This window comes from Psammomys obesus, unplaced genomic scaffold (assembly GCF_907164565.1).
Source record: "Psammomys obesus unplaced genomic scaffold, mPsaObe1.curated_primary_1811, whole genome shotgun sequence".
Classification (NCBI taxonomy): domain Eukaryota; kingdom Metazoa; phylum Chordata; class Mammalia; order Rodentia; family Muridae; genus Psammomys; species Psammomys obesus.
In genome coordinates, this window is record NW_026585689.1 from 16,442,670 (window position 1) to 16,463,438 (window position 20,769).

Below are 20,769 nucleotides of genomic sequence, written 5' to 3' on the forward strand. Positions count from 1 at the left end.
CTACAGAGGGCATCTGAAAGCCAGAAGAAGAAAACAGGAAACAAACTAGGAACCTACCACAGAGGGCCTCTGAAAGCCTCTGCCCTGCAGACTATCAAAGCAGATGCTGAGCCTGATGGCCAACTGTCGGGCAGAGTGATTGGAATTTTATGTAAGAAGTGGGAAATAGTAAGAGCTGGAGGGGACGGGAACTCCACAAGGAGAGCAACAGAACAAGGTAATTTGAACACAGGGGACTTCCCAGAGACTCATACTCCAACCAAGGACTATTCGTGGAGATGACCTGGAACCCCTGCACAGATGTAGCCCATGGCAGTTCAGTGTCTAAGTGGGTTACCTAGTAATGGGAAGAGGGACTGCCTCTGACATAATCTGATTGGCCTGCTCGTTGATCACTTCCCCCTGAGGGGGGAGCAGCCTTACCAGGCCACAGTAGAGGACAATGCAGCCACTTTTGATGAGAACTGATAGACTAAGATCAGAAAGAAGAGGAGAACCTCCCCTATCAGTGGACTTGGGGAGTGGCATGCATGCAGAAAGGGGAGGGAGGGTGGGATCGGGAGGGGAGGAGGGAGGGGCTTATGGGGGGATACAAAATGAATAAAGTGTAATTAATAAAAAAATTAAAAGAAAATAAATCAATGTTTTTTTCTCTTACATCTTCTAAATAGTTTTCATATAAAACAAAAAAAGTACATATAATTCAATCTACCAATTTACCTGTTTCCACAGTAATGAGGCCCCCAAAATTCTGATTAGCTAAAGAAAACCATTTAAAAATAAAAAATAAAGAGAAATGGTATATTGTTGTTAATTATTTTTATTGTGTGAAATGTTATAATTCATGATGAATAAGAATGAAAATGTATAATATAACAAAATAAGCACTGAAGTGTTAAAATCCAACAGGATTTACAAAACATCTTCTAAAGGATTTTTACAGTGTCTTAAAAAACATATTAATTTTTGAGAGTGCCATAGAAAACATCAATTCCAGTTTATGTTACATTCAATTTCAAAATCATTTTTATGAAACAGTTATTATTGTACTTTACAGTAAACACTGGTAGAGAGCAAGAATTTTTAAAAAAATCTTTATCTTCAAACCTGATGAATGTTAAAAGACAGCTAAAGTGCAAGTTTAGTTTTAAAAGAGAATTTAAATATTATAAAACAAACCAAAAAGATGAGCACTTTTTCCTCTAATATCCAGGTCAGAATTTACATTCTGTCTTCTTGTGATTCTCCTCATTTCTGAGCTATCTACTAATGCTGCATATGGGGTTTGCATAGAAATAAAAAAATGCTTTTTCCTCAGCATGCGAGGTAGGTACCATGCACAAACTCACAGAAATTCTACCAGTGCTGACTAGTATCATGTGACATGACTGATCTAGATCCAGTGAGCTAAAATCTGAACACAATGCATTATAAATATTTAAAAGGCAAATAATGGTATCATTATTTTGATGGACTTCCACTCAGAAAACGGTATGTTTACTGCCAGGATATCCTAACAAGGTTATGGAATTGTTCTTTTTTATCTTCACCTTGATTCACCTGACTTTTACATTATGAATCCATTACTAACAACATCTCTAGAAGTTTTCGTAAAGGATAGATGGACAAAGAGAGAGCCTTATGAATGGCACTCAAGAGCAAACCACATGCTATCATTTTTTAAATTAAGTCATGTTAGAACTGGTTCTTTATGAAAGGACTTGAGCCAACATTTTCATTCAAAAGGCTTATTTGCTGTAAAACTGAAATCTCCAGACTTGCAGTAGCCTTTACAATCTTTTTACCTTTAATTTCAAGGCATGGAAGAAGTGAAACAACCTGAAAGAGTCAATGGAGCTGCTAACAACAAAAGCATGGCAAAGGACACCTGAGCTTTGAGAGTATCCAGTTGTTTAGAATTTTGAATAATGTCTCATAGGTCACATTTTTACTAATCTAAACAGATTTAGCGATTTTTTTAAAAAGGTATTTCACATCATAACATTTACTGAGATCATGACCAAGGAAAACAAACAGACACAACAGAACAGAATTCTCTCCTTGGGTACCATTTTCAAATCATATAATTTGGTAGAATAAAGATCTGAGAACTTGTTTTTTACAACAGTAACTACTTTAAAATTATGTCAAATAGGGTGTACATTTTAGGAACAATATCACAAAACATTCCTCAAGCCCTTTAAACACATCCTGCTTGAACATTTTATGTTTGTCAGGTAAATCAACTTTCTATCCAGACAGTTTAAACAAATCATCTGTAGAAAAGTGTGCAGTCAATAGAATAGCAAACTTAAACAAAAGTTTTAGAAAAAAAATATAAAAATAGTTAAAATTTGGGTTATAAATTCCCAGGAATTCCCCTTCCATGTACATGTACCTTATAAAATATGTTTAATGCATAGAAATGCAGACTATTAAATAATCAGGTATGTAGAGTCCATTGGCTCAATTTCTGAGGAGGTTTTTCTTCAGGAGTATGTCCAGGAGTAGGGACGTGTAAACCAATGAGTCAATACTATGACATGCTAACTTTGTCAAATGCTCTTGTCAGCTACTGGTCATTCTGTTTCCTTTATGCTTTAACCACAGCACATGGAGAAGTAAATCATCAGGCCAAGTTCTTGGGTATTCTTTCCTCCCTGAAATCATTAGTTGTCTTGCCCCAGTCATCAGCGTTCAGGGCTTTTCTGCTTTGGGGAAAGGTCTCAGTTCACCTTGTTGATATTAAAAAGAAGAACCCATCTGACTTGGTTATGAAATCATGTCCTGAACGTCACCATTAGGTCTCTGTCGAAGAGCCAGGGGAGGCAGTGGCTTCCCATAGAAATCTGTGTAAAGAAGGGAAATGGAAGGCATCAAACAATGTGGTAATCAAGTTTCTTGATGCTAATTGTTTTCCAATAAACAGCTTTAAAAGATTAAGATGTAGGTAATTCTCAAGTGAGTGGATACAGAATACAGAAACAAACAGAAATCCAAGAAAATTTGAACTAATTTAAAACATAACAACCAGGGTAAAATTTAAATGATTGGTAAAATGTTGTACCAAACAGACATACTTGTAGTTTTTTTTGTTGTTGTTGTTTTGTTTTTTAAATACACACTCACATTAGGAAACAAATATAAAATACTGAGAATCTACACTCCCTGCTGCTAAGGACCTATCAGTCACTATCTGTACATATCAGATTTCTTTCTAGTGGTCATTATGTCTAGGTATTTTAGAAGAAGCACACTGTCCCCCTATACCTAATGTTTCTACAATTCTGTGGCTTGGTAACTACATTGTATGAAATAGTCTTTCCTTTTGAGTATGGGAACTGAATCCAGAGCTTTATGCATATTGGCAAGCACTCTCTTATTGAGCCATATTCCTAGGCACTCACCTTTCCATTTATAATACATTTATATTCTTTTATAAATATCACATTTCTTTATTTTGATGTGTGTGTATAAACAACTTGTGGGAACTGATTCTCTCCTTCAACTGTGTTGATCCTGGGAATCAAACTCAGGGCTTCAGGCTTGGCAGCATAAAGTAACTTTACCAGCTAAGAAAACTCAATAGCCAAAATTTCTATTTCTTACTTTGCCGCAAGTTATATTAGAAACCTAATGCCACATGTAAGTAATCATAAATCATTTTCCATATAATACCTTACAATTATTTTAGAAGCACAGCTGTTTAAGAACACTTAAATATGTGTATATATGTATATATGTGTATATATATATGTATATATGTGTATATATATATATATGAAATGTACTGGCGAAGTTATTTTCAAAGCAAGTGTAAATTTCAAACAAATTAAGTTGCCAAGATGCCTTAACAATTATTAATGTAATTGTATAAACATAACAACTTAAAGGTATAGGTTTTAAAACCACGTAGACCTCTGTTCAAATCTTGATTCTGCAGTTTAGAAGTACAAATGCTTCAGCTCTTACCTAAGGCATGTTTGCTGCCATAATAAAAGGCAGTTTAAAAGAACGGAAATTTCCAAGCACAATGGCAGGTACTTCTTACTCGCAGTTATGTTATGATGAAAATTAAAAGATATATCCAATTATGAATTTTAAAATATTTTTTTAAAAGACCAAATGTATGTACATAAAATGTTTTTTTTTTTCTTCCAAGAAATTACTATACTTTTGTAGGGGGCTTTGTATCACTTCATTATAGGAAACTGAAGTGTTCCATATGATAGAGGGTTTAAGTTTCCTAAACATTTTCATAGTGGTTATCAAACATTTTATGATATAATTTGGAGAGCAGTAAAAGGATACACAAAGTTTTATCATCCCTCATAATCTTAAGCTTTGGCAATAATCTTTAATTTATAATAGCCGGTATTTTTGTTCAACAGAAATTCTGATTTATTTCTCATATATAGCACATTGATGAAATTGAGAGTATTCACAAAAATAAATACAGATTCTCATTTTATGTCTTTTTGAATGCCTCTGTCCTACCTGTTACACAGAGAAAGCTTTGTAAGTGATAAAAGTGATATACAAAAAAATCAAGCTGTTACCAAAGTAAATGCCTGTAATCGAAGTAAGCTGCCTTCAATGTGATTGTGGCAATTATTGTTCAAGTCAGTAAAGTTGAGCTCAAAAACCATGTGCAGTTGGCTTTTAATTATCCACCAGCTCATCAAATATATAATGGGTATCTGTCATCAGACTTTTGCCCATATATTTCTACATATAATGGGAAAAATGTGTTCAAAGTTAATAAAAAGAAGGATTGGGGAGATGGCTCTGAGGCTCAGATCATTAGCTGCTCTTCCAAAGTACTGGGGTTCAGTTCCCAACAACCATAAAAGGGCTCACATACACATCTGTAACTGCAATTCCAGGGGATCGTATGCCCTCTTCTGAACACCACAGGAACACACATGGTACATAGACATCCTTGCAGATAAAATACTCATACACAAAGTAATTATTTAAAAACTTCATCTCTAACACCATGTCCATATATTAAATAAGTATTAGAGCTTGAAGATTTGCTAATAGTTAGCTCTTATATTTTAACTATATAGGAAAGACCTTTACCATTTAGATCAAGATCAAGACCAGAATTTCATTTTCAATTTTTTCTGTAATTTAAATTTCCCCTCTTATCTTCTACATAGCTTTATGCCTTCACACTATTTTATCCAAACAAACTACTGTTCTTTTCTACCAGTTTTTGTTGTTTTTTATCTTTCTTTTTCACACAGGCTCTCATATAATAAAGCTAGCTTGGAACTCCTGAACTTCAGCCTTCGATGGTGCTAAGATTTCACAGGTATACTTACTTTGGATCCTGTTTCTGCTGGCTCTTCTTATTCTTTGAATCCCTAGCTCTTATGCCATGTTCCATAACTGCCCATGGAGTTTCTGAATGTTATTCCAATTCTTCACTAAGGAATGTATTGTCATAGATACCATAGTATATTGGACGATTATTTTTTCTATTAAATTAGGTAAAGTGTATGTCTTATCTTGATGTGATGAATTTTGGCTGGTGTGTAATATAAATTATGTGCTATTATTGTTTGGGTCTGAAATGATCATCCCAGGCCCATATGTTTCAATGCATTATTCACTACAAATGGTAGTGCTGCCATTTTGAAGGCTATGAAACCTACAGAAAATTAATAACAGAGGAATGGAGTCCTTGCTGCAATGAATATGATTATGTAGTACTTAGAGCTGTTTTTCAGAATTAATGTAGAAGAGTCTGGAGCTATTGGCTAGAGAAGCTCTAGAATGCTGTAAATAAAGATCAATGGAAATTCTGCTGGACCTCTGCAAGGTCACACCAACAGAAAAGGCTGTAGGCATGAGGGCTCAGATGGGAACAAGGACTCTACTGGGATTGGGTAGAGGCCAATTCACATCACACTATGCAAAGAATCTGACCATATCTTAGTCATCCTGAACTCAAAAGTACTGGACTACACTATTTGGTATTTAACATTCAGGCTGTGGCATTCAGGCATATATATATTCCAGCTAGTCTATACTGAGAATAGAGAGCAAAAAGTAGAGCAGAAAAATAGAAGCAGCAGCTTGGCCTGGAAAAGGAAAGGAGTGCATTTAACACAGAGCAAGTGCAGACACTGTAGGCCTGGTTACTAAAGGGATTAGGACCATGAAAGAGAAGCTACTCACTTCATACATTGCACTACAGCAACAGAAAAAGTAATCTGAAGCCTATAGCGCCAGAGAAGGTTATAGAGTGTAAAAGTACAAACTCATTAGAAAGACTTTCATTTGCAAAGACAAAGCAGAAAAGGTGACCAGCTGAACAGAGAGTCACCTAGAGAAACATTCTGTAGCCATGCGGAGACATTCAGAGTGCTACGGCCAAAGCCCATCAAAGTCCAGCTGTATCTTCAGTTGGCAGCAGTAGGGCTACTGTCCATGCAGTAGGTATTTTGAAGGCATACAGAATGGAAGAGTTAAAGAAGCATGGAAACATCTGAGTTGTAGAGAACAGGCTGAGGCAAGGGCATGTTTAGCAAAGGCAGATTTCCTGACGGTATGAACCGTGAAGCCATGAAGGTGAAGCCCAGGCGGCTACGCTGGAAACACCAGAACACAGGATGTCTGTCAAAGAAAACTGCAGGCCCTGGGGACCTAACTCAAAGAGAAAGGCCACATGAGCTGCAAATGGCAGAGCCACAGTTCCAGGTAGGGCAAGACCACTGGAGCTGACATGATACCACTGTGTGACTTATAAGCTGTACATGTAACTGCAGCATTTTATATTTGCCCTGCTAGGCTTTGGTCTTGCTTCAGATCCATCCTTCCTTGATATTCTGTTCCTCCTTAGAAGAGAATGTTTATTCTGTGCCATTTTATACTGGAAGTATTTAACTTTTATTTTTTTATTTGAGGGGGTTCACAATTCAGAAAAACCTCTGAACTTTGGAATTTTGAATAATGTTAGGACTACAGGGACTGTTCAAGGGAATGTTTTTGCTCTATGAGATGGACATGAAATAACAGGGTACAAAAGTAGCAGGTCATGTTTTGATTCAGAACTGTCCCTACATGTGTCTGTGTGTAAGTATGTGGACCCTGCCAGTGGCACTGTTTTAGCACCACCAGGGGATGGAGGAGGACCCCAGGGGTAGCTTCTGAAGGGCACCCTGCTCTGCTTCTGGATCGAGCCCTCTCTGCTTTCTGTCTGCTGTCATATCATCCAGTTGCCACTGGAAGCCTCGGCTCCAGTCATTCTGCCATGGCTGGCCTGTGATGGAAAAAACATCCTTCAAGAAGACATGAACCAACATAGTTTTCCTATAGTAAGCTGTTCCATATGGTATTCTGTCTTAGCACTGTGAATCACAACTAGGACAGGTTCTTAAAAATTGAATTCAGTAAGAGAAAATATTGGTCTTGTGAGAAATTATTTTTCTATATATGAATATGTGTACATATAAATGGGTACATTCTAATACTATTTTCTAATACTGAATATGTAAATTGATAATGTATTTTAATATAAATAAGGTCAGCTTATATAATAAAATAGGATCAAATCTATTATCAATTAAAATACTACAGTGTAAAAATCAGTAAATAAAATAGAAATAGGTTAAGTGTAGTGGGTACTGTTAATGAACTAGTTTATGGAGCTATAATTAGACTTACTCTTTCACATTCTAGATACAATGTAGAAACCTAGATTTCTGGTCAAAAATGTTATTTGCCTGTGAGTCATAACTATCTTTTCCTTGGTTTTATTTCTTGGAGTTCTAATACAACGCACTGGCTGTAGTATAACTATGACAATTTCATCAAGAAAAACTATTTTCTTGACTCAATAAAGCCTTCGAGAGAATTTCTGTTTAGCCTAGTTTTATTTGGTTTACTAATGTGACTTCTCATTTACACATTGTGTTGCTATAGACTTCATTTTAATATTCAGTACAGTGTATTATGAGCAGAGAAAGCATGTTCATTATCACAGTGTACTGAACACAGGAACAGCACGATTATTTCTAGCATAGTAAATAAAACAGCAATAGTTCAGACTTCAGTTGCTGGGAAACTTGAAAAAACACAAGAATGAATCTTCATATATTTGTATTGAGATAAAAAAATCATATAGTGGTAAGGTGCATTTAAAAATTAAAAAATAAAGTAAAATGAAAGCTAAAAGTATAATGAAAAAAGATGGTAGTAGATCTGATAGCTACTAAAAATAAAATAATGAAAATTTGAAGTAATAAGATAAAGAAAAGTTGATGTAATATGCACAGATGATACTTGCAAACTGATCCTTTTGCATTACCATTGTGACGTGTTTCACCAAGAGGCTCAAGTTTTGGAAGTCTAGTGACTCTGGGGGTTCCCCAGCCAACTAAAGGAAAAGAAAACATTTAGAAGCTCTGTTAAATGAATACTTTTAAGGGCCTTTACGAGGATTCCTCCCTTGAAAGAAAGTGCATTTACCATTTCACATCAATTTGACACAATTCTGTCATAGGGACACAATTCTGAACGGCCATGTACACATTTTCAACTGTCTTCTATTCACCATGTTACGATAGGATGCTAACATCTGCTTTAGCTCTTAACATAATTTTAATCAAAAATTCACACCTCTTGTCACCATCACAAATAAGCTTCTGGCTACCTTTTCTAATGCCTGCCAGAAGCTAAAAGTATCGTTTTGTTAACAAGAATACTAGAAATGAATTTTGTCAAAGTTCATAATCAAAAATACTCCCATTTAAAGCTTCGGCAGCAAGGCTACAAGGGAATTATGAGTGCATGTATAGCTGACACATACTTACCAGTAAGTATAAGGTGTGGGACACTCTGCTCAGTACTTACAGCTTTTTTTTGTAGCTGTATCCCACAGCTTTATATGTATTAGTCCCTGTAACGTATTAGGGGGTGGGTATGCATGCTGCATTTAGATTGAGAAAAATCACATATTTACATAGGTTTTAGGAAGAAATGATTAAAGACCCAGCATTTAAAAATCTCAATCCTGTTGCCAATCAATTAAACTTCAATTCTCTTCAAACAGAACATGATCATATTCGAGGAATTATTGTGTAAAGTTATGTTAGTACATTTTACTGTTTCATTCTTAAAACACCGAAATGTTTACAGATTTTGCATCACACAGACATTAAAGAATTTTTCCCAACAAACTGACAAGATAGTGAAAACTATCTAATTTCTTCTTCCTTCTTTGGCTAAAATTCCTAAAGCAGTGTTTCTACAGCCAACATCAATATCAATTTACTCACCAGGAGGGGGAGGTGGGGGTGGCGTGGGACTCTTAGGAGCGGATTCATCTGTATTGACCGGTTCTACCCGATGACTCCTTTTCATTCTCAGTTTCTTAGTTTTCTTTTTACTGATATCTATAAGAATATGCGTATGAAACTTTATATCATGAAAAAGTAAACTTCTATAATGTAAAAACAGAGCAAAATGAGAGTATTGCTACTATTTTCATAATAACTGCTTGTATTCAACTTTAAGAATTACTATCCACAACCAAATATGAACTTACATATATTAAGAATACACTTTAGATGGAGGACAGAATAAGTATATGATTAATAAATACAACACAGCCAAATTGACTATTTCAATTTCGAGAAAGGTCTTTATTTCCAAAATTAACTATCATTTTTTTTTAAACTCAGAGTTATTTTAAACAACTCTAATTGTCTAAGAGTAAAAGTTTCCCTAGAACTCAAAAGGCCTGCAAAAAGGGAAGAGACGGTTACTCTCCTCAAGACAGATATGTAGAGTGATTGATTCTAAGGACAAATCTCTAAAAATAACCATTTGAAATACGAGTAAGAGCCCAATCAAATCTAAACACATTACTCATTAAAATAATCCCTAGACAAGATATGTCCAATATAAATATATACAACCAGCATCACATTAGTAGACCTAGAAGAATCTATTATTCCAAACAAACAAACAAACAAACAACAACAAAAAAAAAACCTAGAAACTGTACAGATTCTCACAAAAACACATACCAGCATTTTAAGGCTCTCTATATTGTGTTAATTTTAATGGTATAAAGCTATAATTGTACAGTATATTAAACAAATTTAGAACAAAGTTATAAAAATATTTTGACAAAAACTTCTGAACTCCTAAAATTTATTTTATCTGTTTAAATATACAATCCAACATAATATTTTGTAAAATAAAAACTATCTGTAAGATAATATAACCAATATTGGTAAAACCTACAAAGCTATAGAAAATACAAATATATCAAGAAAATAATTTTTCTTAAAATGAACAAATATGATATGAATCATCACTTCATGTAGAATTAAAACAGAGTAAGTATTATGCTATAGAACCATTTTTTTTGAACATGATAAAAGTGAAATCAAGTATAAATTGTCTTTCCATAAGGAAAGTCTGAAATGATGAGATTTAGCACCTGATTCTGAGGCTCGCTGGTCCAGCTCATCTTCATTGTCCAGTTGCTGTGACAGCGCCTCCCTGTAACTCTCTACCACTCCACTGTCCTTGTTTCTGCAGCAGTCGCCAGCCTGGCCCTGAGATGCTACTTGCTCAGGCTCCACTTTATGTTCCGGGAGGCACGCATCACTGTCTTTCTCCGCAATCTGCTTCTTTTTCTCTTGTTCTTGATTTTTTTCATTCTGACAAAATGAAATACATTTAAGATCATTTCAAGGAAGCAATCAAGTAAGAGCTTTGGTGAGTTAACATCACTGTGAGATGCACACTGAATTGTGAATATAATAATTAAAACACACTAATTGCTAAATATTTACTACAAACAAAGGTGTAAAGAAAAAATATTACCAGTAGATTCATAATCTAGAAATGACCATTTTCCATTTATAATCTTTATGAGATGTTTTTTCAGCCTCTCCTACACACTTGTAGACACATACCACAACAAACATACATGAATGATACTCTCTCTGTATACATGCTGTAGTATGTGTCTACAAGTGTTTTTTTCTATGTTAATAAAACAGTACCTAAAAACCAGGAAACATTGTATTAGCTCATATTATTTCTGTCAACTGAAAGTGAGCCTGAAGCAAAAGTTGGCTAGAGTGGCTGGCTAATGAGATACAGAGATCCCACATCTCCATATCACCCAGCACTTATGTTAGAGGCACATTCCTCCTTGTCCAGATTTTACATGGTTCTATAGATCTAAACTCAGGTCCTCATGCCGGTGGATAAGGTAATTTATCCACTGAACTCTCTTCCTAAACCACCAGATACATTAACATTTTATTTTATTTTTAAATTTTTTTCTTTTACTTTTTTAAAGAATTCTTTATTAATTACACTTTATTCACTTTGTATCTCCCCTGTGGTTCCCTCCCTCCTCCTGTCCCAATCCCTCCCTCCTTCCACCCTCTGCATGCATGCCCCTCCCCAAGTCCACTGATAGGGGAGGTCTTCTTTTCCTTCCTTCTGATCCTAGTCAATTAGGTCTCATCAGGAGTGGCTGCATTGTCTTCTTCTGTGGCCTGGTAATGTTACTTCCCCCTCAGGGGGAGGTAATTAAAGAGCAGGCCAATCAGTTCATGTCAGAGACAGTCCCTGTTCCTATCACAATGGAACCCACTTGGATACTGAACTGCCATGGGCTACATCTGTGCAGGGGTTCTAGGTTATCTCCATGCATGGTCCTTGGTTGGAGTATCAGTCTCAGGAAAGACCCCTGTGCTCAGATTTTTTTGGTTCTATTGCTCTCCTTGTGGAGTTCCTGTCTTCTCCAGATCTTACTGTTTCCCACTTCTTTCATAAGATTCCCTGCACTCTGCCCAAAGGTTGCCCATAAGTCTCAGCATCTGTATTGATAGTCTGCAGGGCAGAGCCTTTCAGAGGTCCTCTGTGTCAGGCTCCTGACTTGTTCCCTCTTTTCTCCTTCTTCTGATGTCCATACTCTTTGCCTTTCTGGATAGGGATTGAGCATTACAATAGAGAAATATCGAATGGCAGAGAAACACGTAAAGAAATGTTCAACGTCCTTAGTCATAAGGGAAATGCAAATCAAAACGACCCTAAGATTTCACCTTACACCCATCAGAATGGCTAAGATCAAAAACTCAAGTGACAACACATGCTACAGAGGTTGTGGAGAAAGGGGAACCCTCCTCCACTGCTGGTGGGTATGTAAACTTGTACAATCACTCTGGAAAGCAATCTGGCGCTTCCTCAGACAACTAGGAGTAGCACTTTCTCAAGATCCAGCTATACCACTCCTAGGCATATACCCAAAAGAGGCTCAAGTACACAATAAGGACATTTGCTCAACCATGTTTGTAGCAGCCTTATTCGTAATAGCCAGAAACTGGAAACAGCCTGGAGGAATGGATACAGAAATTATGGTACATCTATACAATAGAATATTAGTCAGCAATAAAAACCAAGGAAATGATGAAATTTGCAGGTAAATGGTGGGATCTAGAAAAGATCATCCTGAGTGAGGTATCCCAGAAGCAGAAAGATGCAGAAAAACGGTATATACTCACTCATATAAGACATATAATATAGGATAAACCTACTTTAACATTTTAGATGGTTGGTTATATCATTATATAGAGAGAATGAAGTCCCGAGTGAATGGCTATTGTTGGCATGTGCATGGCCATGTCACGAATGCAAAACCTTAGACTATAGGAAGGGTAAAGTGACACCCCATCCACCCTGTCTTATGCCCAGGGTGAGGTTCAAAGGGATGATAATGTCTTCTTTAGGGTCCAAATTAGAAAGTTGACAACGTGTGCAGAAAATGTCCATGGTAGGTCCCCTGCCCCTTGTTTTTGACTTGAAGATTGCTTCTCTATAGAGATGGTTCCTGCTGAGATTAGCTACCCCTGCCTCCTTGTTCAGAGATATGTAATAATGTTGCCTCCTTGTAATAGCACCACCTCCCTGCTCATTTGCATACGACAAACATGCTGAGCTTCCAATGTGCCCTTGTTCTTCCACCAGAAGATCTCCTGATCCCAGCTTTTCTGTGTGTGTCTGACTTTTCTTCATTCCCTCACTTCCCTATCATGACAGTCCCTAGAGCCATGCAGGACTTGGCAGTATCATAACTTATTTTATCAATTGCATGAGAACAAATGAAGTTATATGTGATTTTTCACTATTGTAAGAAGCAAGCTGCCTTAGTGTTTTAAATTACATTCCTAACAGTGGGACTATACATTAGTTGGGTCTGGACATTTTAAAATACGACATAAAAGCAAAATTTTGCTTCAGCAAAGTGAACCAATTTATATATGCCAGGAAGAGAGACCATTTGTTTCTAAGTGATTTGGAGGAGGTAGGATACTGGGGGTTGCACCCAGGGACTTTTGACTCCTAGGCAACTGCCATACCACTGGGCTTCACCCTCAGCCCATCTCTAAGTCAAAGTTAATGCTCTAAGTTGGCAGCTCTGCTAAACTAATAAACATGAACTTGGCATTATTTTAATTTGATTTGAGTTTGACATGACTATAATTTTGTTTTTACTAGAGAAGAGATTAAGCACCTTTATGGTCATGCCCTCTCCTACCCTTGAGGTCAAGTCCTGCCTTTGGTAAACCAATGCCCAGGTTTTTATTATTTGTTTGTTTGTTTCTTTGTTTTGTTTTTCAAGGAAGGGTTTCTCTGTGTAGCCTCAGCTGTCCTGGACAGGCTGGCCTCAAACTCACAGAGATTCACCTGTTTCTGCTTTCCCGAGTGCTGGGATTACAGGCATGCACCACCAATGCCCGGCTTTTTTTTTTTTTTTTTTTTTTAATTCTTATAGTAATTTTTGTTACTAGTCCATAGTGACAGGATTATGTATCTGGTGGGTCTTATTTAACATTAGGTTTACTTATTTTTATTTTATTTTAAGTTTCCACTGTATCTTTTAATGCTGCATAGCAGTTCTTCTAAATTTAAATGTAATAAAATCTACTTTTCACCTTGTGTTTTAAAGCTTGAGTGTTTTGCATTTTAAACTTTTCATGTCAATATGTAATATACATGAATATAATTTAAAATGTAAACATTAAGTTATATTTTATATTGTCACAAAGAGAAAATAACATCAATTCTTGTACAATAAACCATCAAATGTTAGTACTACAAAAATATTCAAAATGGGTTTTTATAAAAAAAAAAAGTAACTATGATACATTCAGCTTTTATTTTTATTCCTGTATATTTTGAAGTCATATATATCTTTTTAGACTGTATTGAACATGATAATTTTTAAAGTGATTGTGTTAGTAAAGCATTTGTTCTATGACTATGCTACATCTCCAGTCCCCAAAGGAAACGATGAGTGGAAAAACCATGGTTAATCTCCATGCAGTCACAGAACTTTATCTTCATGGAAATTATTTCTGGAAGAATTCTCTGTTGCCCTGCCTGTTGTCCCAACACCTGACTACATTTCCTATGTTATAACTGTATTATTTAACACATAGACATCCGATGTGCCACAATTCATACCTCCATGATTACAGCTGCTATGGGCTGGAAAGGATAAGCAGGAACTGGCCCTGAGTCCATCTCAGCCAGACTACTGGTCCCATCAACTTCAGTCTGCTCTCGTTCTCTGTGGGAGGAAAAAAATAAAAATTCCCTTTGAAAACATGCTGAACTATTTTTAACTTAAATATCTAGTCATGGCTTTTAATTAGAGGAGCATTTCAAGAAGACATGCTAGTCATAGCATGCTATGCTTCTGTAAAAATCCATCATCTGAATTTAAATATATATCCTAAGAGAAAGAACCCTGGAAGAATGGAATGGCCTCCCCGTGTCTGAGGAAGAAGAGCCAGCGCAACAAAGGAAAGCCATAGAAAGCTAGGAAGAATGACAGAATCCAACAGGAAGTGAACAGAATTCTGACAGAACTCAGACAAGCACAAAGTAGTTCTGGATTTCACCCTCAGCTGGTTTCTTGCAGGAGAAAATAACACCATGCTGTAAGCTACAATCATAAGGGAAGTGTGACGGAACCAGCAACACACAGAATAGCAGCCAATTAGAAGTCCTAACTACAGAAGAAACCCCAGTTTCTGCAGCTGTAAATCCAGGACAAGAGTTTTGTCTCAATGTAATACTTGTACCTAATAAATATCTAAAACCCTACTATTAGGGAAACCTTGTCTATTGCTCAGCAAATAAAGAAAAAGAAACAGCAAACACTCCAATGGCTCCAAATAGAAGCCATTTGGAGAATGGTCCTATTCTTTGGAACTAAACTGCTCTAGAGTTCAAATAAGTAAGTAAGTAAGTAAATAAATAAATAAATAAATAGCTACCTAGATGAATAGATAAATAAGGTGAATGATCACAGCTCAGGGTCCTTAGGACCCTATCTAACAGCAATAAAGTGGGATACTACCAAACAATAGAGCTACTGACAGGATATTCGTGACGAATCACTTGTGAGGTTTAAGCAGGGAAGGTGGGCTGAGGTATGGAGAGGAAAGGAGGTTTAGGGGTAGATAGTCCCATTCTGTGAGGAGTGAAACTAGATGCACCAGGGTATGGGTCTGAAAGCACAAGAGACCAAGGCTGCCAATCTGTCTCACAGAATTCACTGTTTCAACTGTTTGCTTCACTGTCAAGGACATTCCAAAACCACAGCTTGGGTATTTGCCATGCCCCACAGGCTGTCAGGCTGAGGGCCTCTGAAGGCAGCAATGCACTGCCTGGCCATTCCACAGACTACTGAGGCTCCATGTGCAATTAGGGCTCTTGGTAGCCAGACTTCTGCCACACCTCTGATATACATATAAGAAAACCTTCAAAGTCACCACTAATTAACCTGTGTAGCAGGAAACAGCCGGGGAGCAGCCTGGATACTGACCTAAATTGTTAGGGTGGAAGTAGAGAGGAATGGCAGCTGGTTTCAGCTACAGCTCACTGGCCCTTCACACCTGGAGGACTCCATTATTTAAGGCCCACAGGGAGTTATTTCCAATAGAGCACTTTGGCTAAGAGAGCTGTTTGGTTTTTTTCCTCATCTTTTCTAATTATATTAACTTACAATTTTATTCTTTAATTAGGTTGTGTTTTATTTTTTTCTCTTCTACTGTGTTTTTCCTTCTTGTTAAGTCTTTAATCTTTATTTTTACATTTATTACCTTTAGTTTTATTAATATTTAACTGATCAGTTTACTGAATTTACTTTCACTTTTCTCTTAGGGAAGTTGTTCCTTTTAACTGATAAATAAATTTCTATGAAAACAAATACAGCAATTTCAACACAGAGATATAATTATGAAAAACAAGGCCAAATGACTCCTCTAAGAGATAGTAATCCAAACTGCAAATGGTGGAGCCTGCCTCCAAGTCCAGAACTCAGAGGCAGCACAGGGAGATCACTAGTCTCAAGAATCATTCATTCTAGTTAAGATCATCCTGAGTGTGGTACCCCAGAAGCGGAAAGATACACATGGTATATACTCACTTATACATGGATATTAGACATATAATATAGGATAAACATACTAATATCTGTACACCTAAAGAAGCTAATCAAGGAGGACGACCCTGGGTAAGATGATCAATCCTCACTCAGGAAAGCAAATGGGATGGACATTGGAAGAGGGAGAAAACAGGGAACAGGACAGGGTCCTACCAAAGAGAGCCTCTAAAAGACTATACCCAGCAGGTATCAAAGCAGATGCTAAGATAAATAGCTAAACTTTGGGCAGAGTGCAGGGATCCTTATGAAAGAAGGGAGAGATAGAAAGACCTAGAGGCGACAGGAGCTCCACAAGGAGGGCAACAGAACCAAAATATCTGGGCAAAAGGGTCTTTTCTGAGACTGATACTCCAACCAAGGTTCATTCATGGAGATAACCTAGAACCCTTGCACAGATGTAGCCCATGGCAGCTCAGTGTCCAAGTGTGTTCCCTAGTAATGGGAACAGGGACTGTCTGTGACATGAACTCAGTGGCTAGCTCTTTGATAGCCTCCCCCTGATGGGGACAGCCAGTCCTGATGAGACTTGATAGGGTTAGATGGAAGGGGAAGAGGATCTCCCCTGTCATTGGACTTGGGGAGGGGCATAGGAGGAGAAGAGGGAGGGAGGGTAGGATTGGGAGGGAATGAGGGAGGGGGCTACAGGTGGGATATAAAGTGAATAAATGTAAATAATAAAAAATAATTAAAAAAAGAATCATTCATTCTTTCTATCAGTACACAACAGGGTACATTTTCCCAAGAAAAATAATGTCCAGCATAGAACATGATTAATAAATGCTACAGTAATGACACTGAATTTCCACATTCTACTTACACATGGACTGGAGAACCATTTCTTTCTGTTATAACAAGCATTAATGGGTTTTGATGTGACATTTCCAAATACACAAGTAATATGCTTTGGTTATATCCACCCTTCCTACTAACCTTTTTTTATCCCTGTCACCCACCTCAGTAGTCCCTCTTTGACTTGCAGATAGATCACCTTTTCTTTTTTATTTAGGTCTCACATATGAAAGGAAATATATAGTTCTTAACTGACTGTATTTGGCTTATATCTCCTAGCATGATGTCTATTTACTCATTTTGCAAAAGTGACATAATTTCTTTGTTTCACCATGGGTATGCATATGAAAAAATAACAATAGAAGAAATTAGAAATAAACAAGAAAATCTGAAGTTATATAAACATGGAGACTGAAAAGTGGACTTTTTCAGCAAGCAGTAAGTTAGCAGAAAGAAAAGTGCTGCAACAAAAACCACAGTGAAGAAGGAGGCTACAAAAAAACAATCAAAGGTAGAAGGGGCTTCCATATTCAAAAACTGGTTGAATATTTTGAATTATTCATACTATGGAACAGTCTAGAGACTCAATATAATCCCCATCAATATACCCAACACAAAACTAAAAACAAAACAAAACCAAAAAACAAAAAACCTTGAGTCAATACAGAAGCATAAAGACCCAGAATAGTCAAAAAAAATCAAGGTCAAAAAGAATAATGCTAGCATATTATAACAGCCAATTTCAAAGTGAACTAATGTGACACAGGAAAAACAAACAATATGGCATAGTAAACAAACATCTGAGCCAAAAGAGTGTAGAACACTGAAAAGTAGGTCCATGCATCTACGGTCATCTGATTGTGATTAGCTAACTATCTCTCAATCTGCTTAATAAAAAAAATCAACTCAAAAGAATTAGAAACCTTAGTGAAAAAACTGAAACCACTTTAGGCAATCACAGGAGAATGCTTCACGATCTTGGATAAGCAATTTCCTGAACAGAACCCTAGTGTTTCAGGAAATGAACACAAAAATTTGCAAAGAGGATTACATCAAATTTGAAAAGTTCTGCACAGGAAAGAAACTAATAAATGAAGTGAAAGGAAAACAAGCAGCATGGAAGAAAATCATTACCTTTGCTAGCTATTCATCTGAAAGAATCCTGGTATCCAAAATAAAGAGCTCAAGAATGTAACATCAAAATAACAGATAATGTACTAAACACACAAACAAAAACTGGTCCTCCTTTCAGAGGACCTCTGAAAGGCTCTGGCTTGCAGACTATCAATGCAGATGCTGAGACTTATGGGCAACCTTTGGGCAGAGTGCAGGGAATCTTTTTTCTTTATTTCTTTTAGGTATATGAATGCTCTATCTGCAGGTACACTGGCATTCCAGAAGCAGGCATCAGATCACATTATAGATGGTTGTGAGCCACCATGTGGTTGCTGGGAATTGAACTCAGGATCTCTGGAAGAGCAGACAGTGCTCTTAACCACTGAGCCATCTGCCCAGCCCTGAGTGCAGGGAATCTTATGAAAGAAGTAGGAAACAGTAAGATCTGGAGAGGACAGGAACTCCACAAGGAGAGCAATAGAACCAAAAAAATCTGAGCACAGGGGTCTTTCCTGAGACTGATACTCCAACCAAGGACCATGCATGGAGATAACCTAGAACCCCTGCACAGATGTAGCCCATGGCAGTTCAGTATCCAAGTGGGTTCCATTGTGATAGGAACAGGGACTGTCTCTGACATGAACTGATTGGCCTACTCTTTAATTACCTCCCCTGAGAGGGAAGCAGCATTACCAGGCCACAGAAGAGGACAAGGCAGCCATTCCTGATGAGACCTAATTGACTAGGATCAGAAGGAAGGAAAAGAAGACCTCCCCTATCAGTGGACTTGGGGAGGGGCATGCATGCAGAGGGTGGAGGAAGGGAGGGATTGGGACAGGAGGAGGGAGGGAACCACAGGGGAGATACAAAGTGAATAAAGTGTAATTAATAAAGAATTAAAAAAAACTGGCAAATTCTAAAAGTGCAAATAAGTAAATAAAGTGCTGAAATTTTCAGTCATCACAGAAATTTAAACCAACACTATCAAAAGTATATTGAAATTCTATCTCACTACGGTTAGAATGGTTACCATCAGAAAACAAACAAAATGTTGGTTGGTAAGGGTGTGGGAGAAAAAGCAGTAGTCCCTGCTGGTAGGAATACTGATTTGTATAGCCACAATGTAAACCAACATGGGAGGTGGAAAAAAAACCAAACAACTAAAAATAGAAATACCATGTGATCCAGCTATGCCACTTCTGGCTGCACAAAAGATGCATGTGCAGACCCAAGTTCAGTGCAACCTTGATCACAGTCACCAAGTTACAGAATCAGTGTGCATGCTCATCACCAGATATAGTATATAAAATAAAGGCTTTATCTATACTGTATTTTGTAGGAACACACATATACAGTAAATTATTATTGACCCATAAAAGAAAGAAATTATGCCAGTTGAATGTGAATAAAATTAAAGGTTATCATGTTAAGCAAAATGAGTCAAATACAGAAAGTTAAAGATTGTATGTTTTCTCTAATACAAAGGGAAGAAATAAAGGGAGGGGGCTATCGATCTGAACGTCAAAGAATGATTATTGAAGAACAGGAAAGTGATGAGGGAATGGGGACAAAAGAGCTTAGAAAGAAGGGTGTATATGATCAAATCACATTACATGTATGTATAGAAATGTCTCAAAACTCATTAATATGTAAGAGTTCTCCAGTCAGCCTGTATGTAGACTATAGTTTATTGCTATGCCAATTAACTATGTTCCCTGATGAAAAATGTCTACCTTTTCATTCTACTGGCTCTTAACCTTTAACCTAGAATTCTGAGCTTTAGCTTTCCTGCAGATGGGATTACAACAGTCATCTCATAGGGCTATTTCAACAACCAAAGGTTCATCTGAGAATAGTCTACAAATGAACATACATGCAGAACAGCCATTAGTAAAAATTTCAAGTTTAAAATGATAGCATAACATTTTCATATTAAAATATTATATTCTATTCTTTAATAGAGATGGCTATGTAAACCAGTTAGATTGGATTTAACATAATACAAAGATCATTTTCAATCACTCCTCTCTAAACTCCATTTTATGTGTAATCACGGAGTCAAAGCTCAACAGCAGTGTTGCCCACTCTAATTAGCACAGCTAGAAGGGTTATGGGGAGGGCAGTGGATACAGCAAAGACCTCGTATAACATCACCTGGAGTATCACCAGGGAAGGGAAAGAACTTACTTAAAATGGCTCAGAATGCTCCTTGTACCCAACTTTCTTTCTTTTCATTTCTTTTCTTTCTCTCTCTCTTTCTTTTTTCTTACTCTCTTCTTTCTTTCCCTTTCTTTCTTTCTCTTTCCCTTCCTTCCTTCTTTCCTTCCTTCCTTCCTTCCTTCCTTCCTTCCTTCCTTCCTTCCTTC

At 36.9% G+C, this 20,769-nt stretch overlaps 1 protein-coding gene across 6 annotated transcripts in view; it reads right to left on the minus strand.

The window, feature by feature from the left end:
* Positions 1-833: 833 nt before the first annotated feature.
* Arl13b (ADP ribosylation factor like GTPase 13B) overlaps positions 834-20,769 on the minus strand; it is a 65,111-nt gene continuing 45,175 nt past the window's right edge. For 5 of the 6 annotated variants that reach the window (XM_055594466.1, XM_055594475.1, XM_055594483.1 and 2 more), the window contains exons 6-10: positions 14,509-14,614; positions 10,463-10,685; positions 9,291-9,407; positions 8,321-8,389; positions 834-2,849 (exon numbers count right to left, since the gene is read on the minus strand). In XM_055594466.1, coding sequence (XP_055450441.1) covers positions 2,773-2,849; positions 8,321-8,389; positions 9,291-9,407; positions 10,463-10,685; positions 14,509-14,614 — 592 coding nt within the window. In that variant the 3' untranslated portion in view covers positions 834-2,772. The remainder of the gene's footprint in view (positions 2,850-8,320; positions 8,390-9,290; positions 9,408-10,462; positions 10,686-14,508; positions 14,615-20,769) is intronic. The other variant, XM_055594458.1, reaches the window with a different exon arrangement.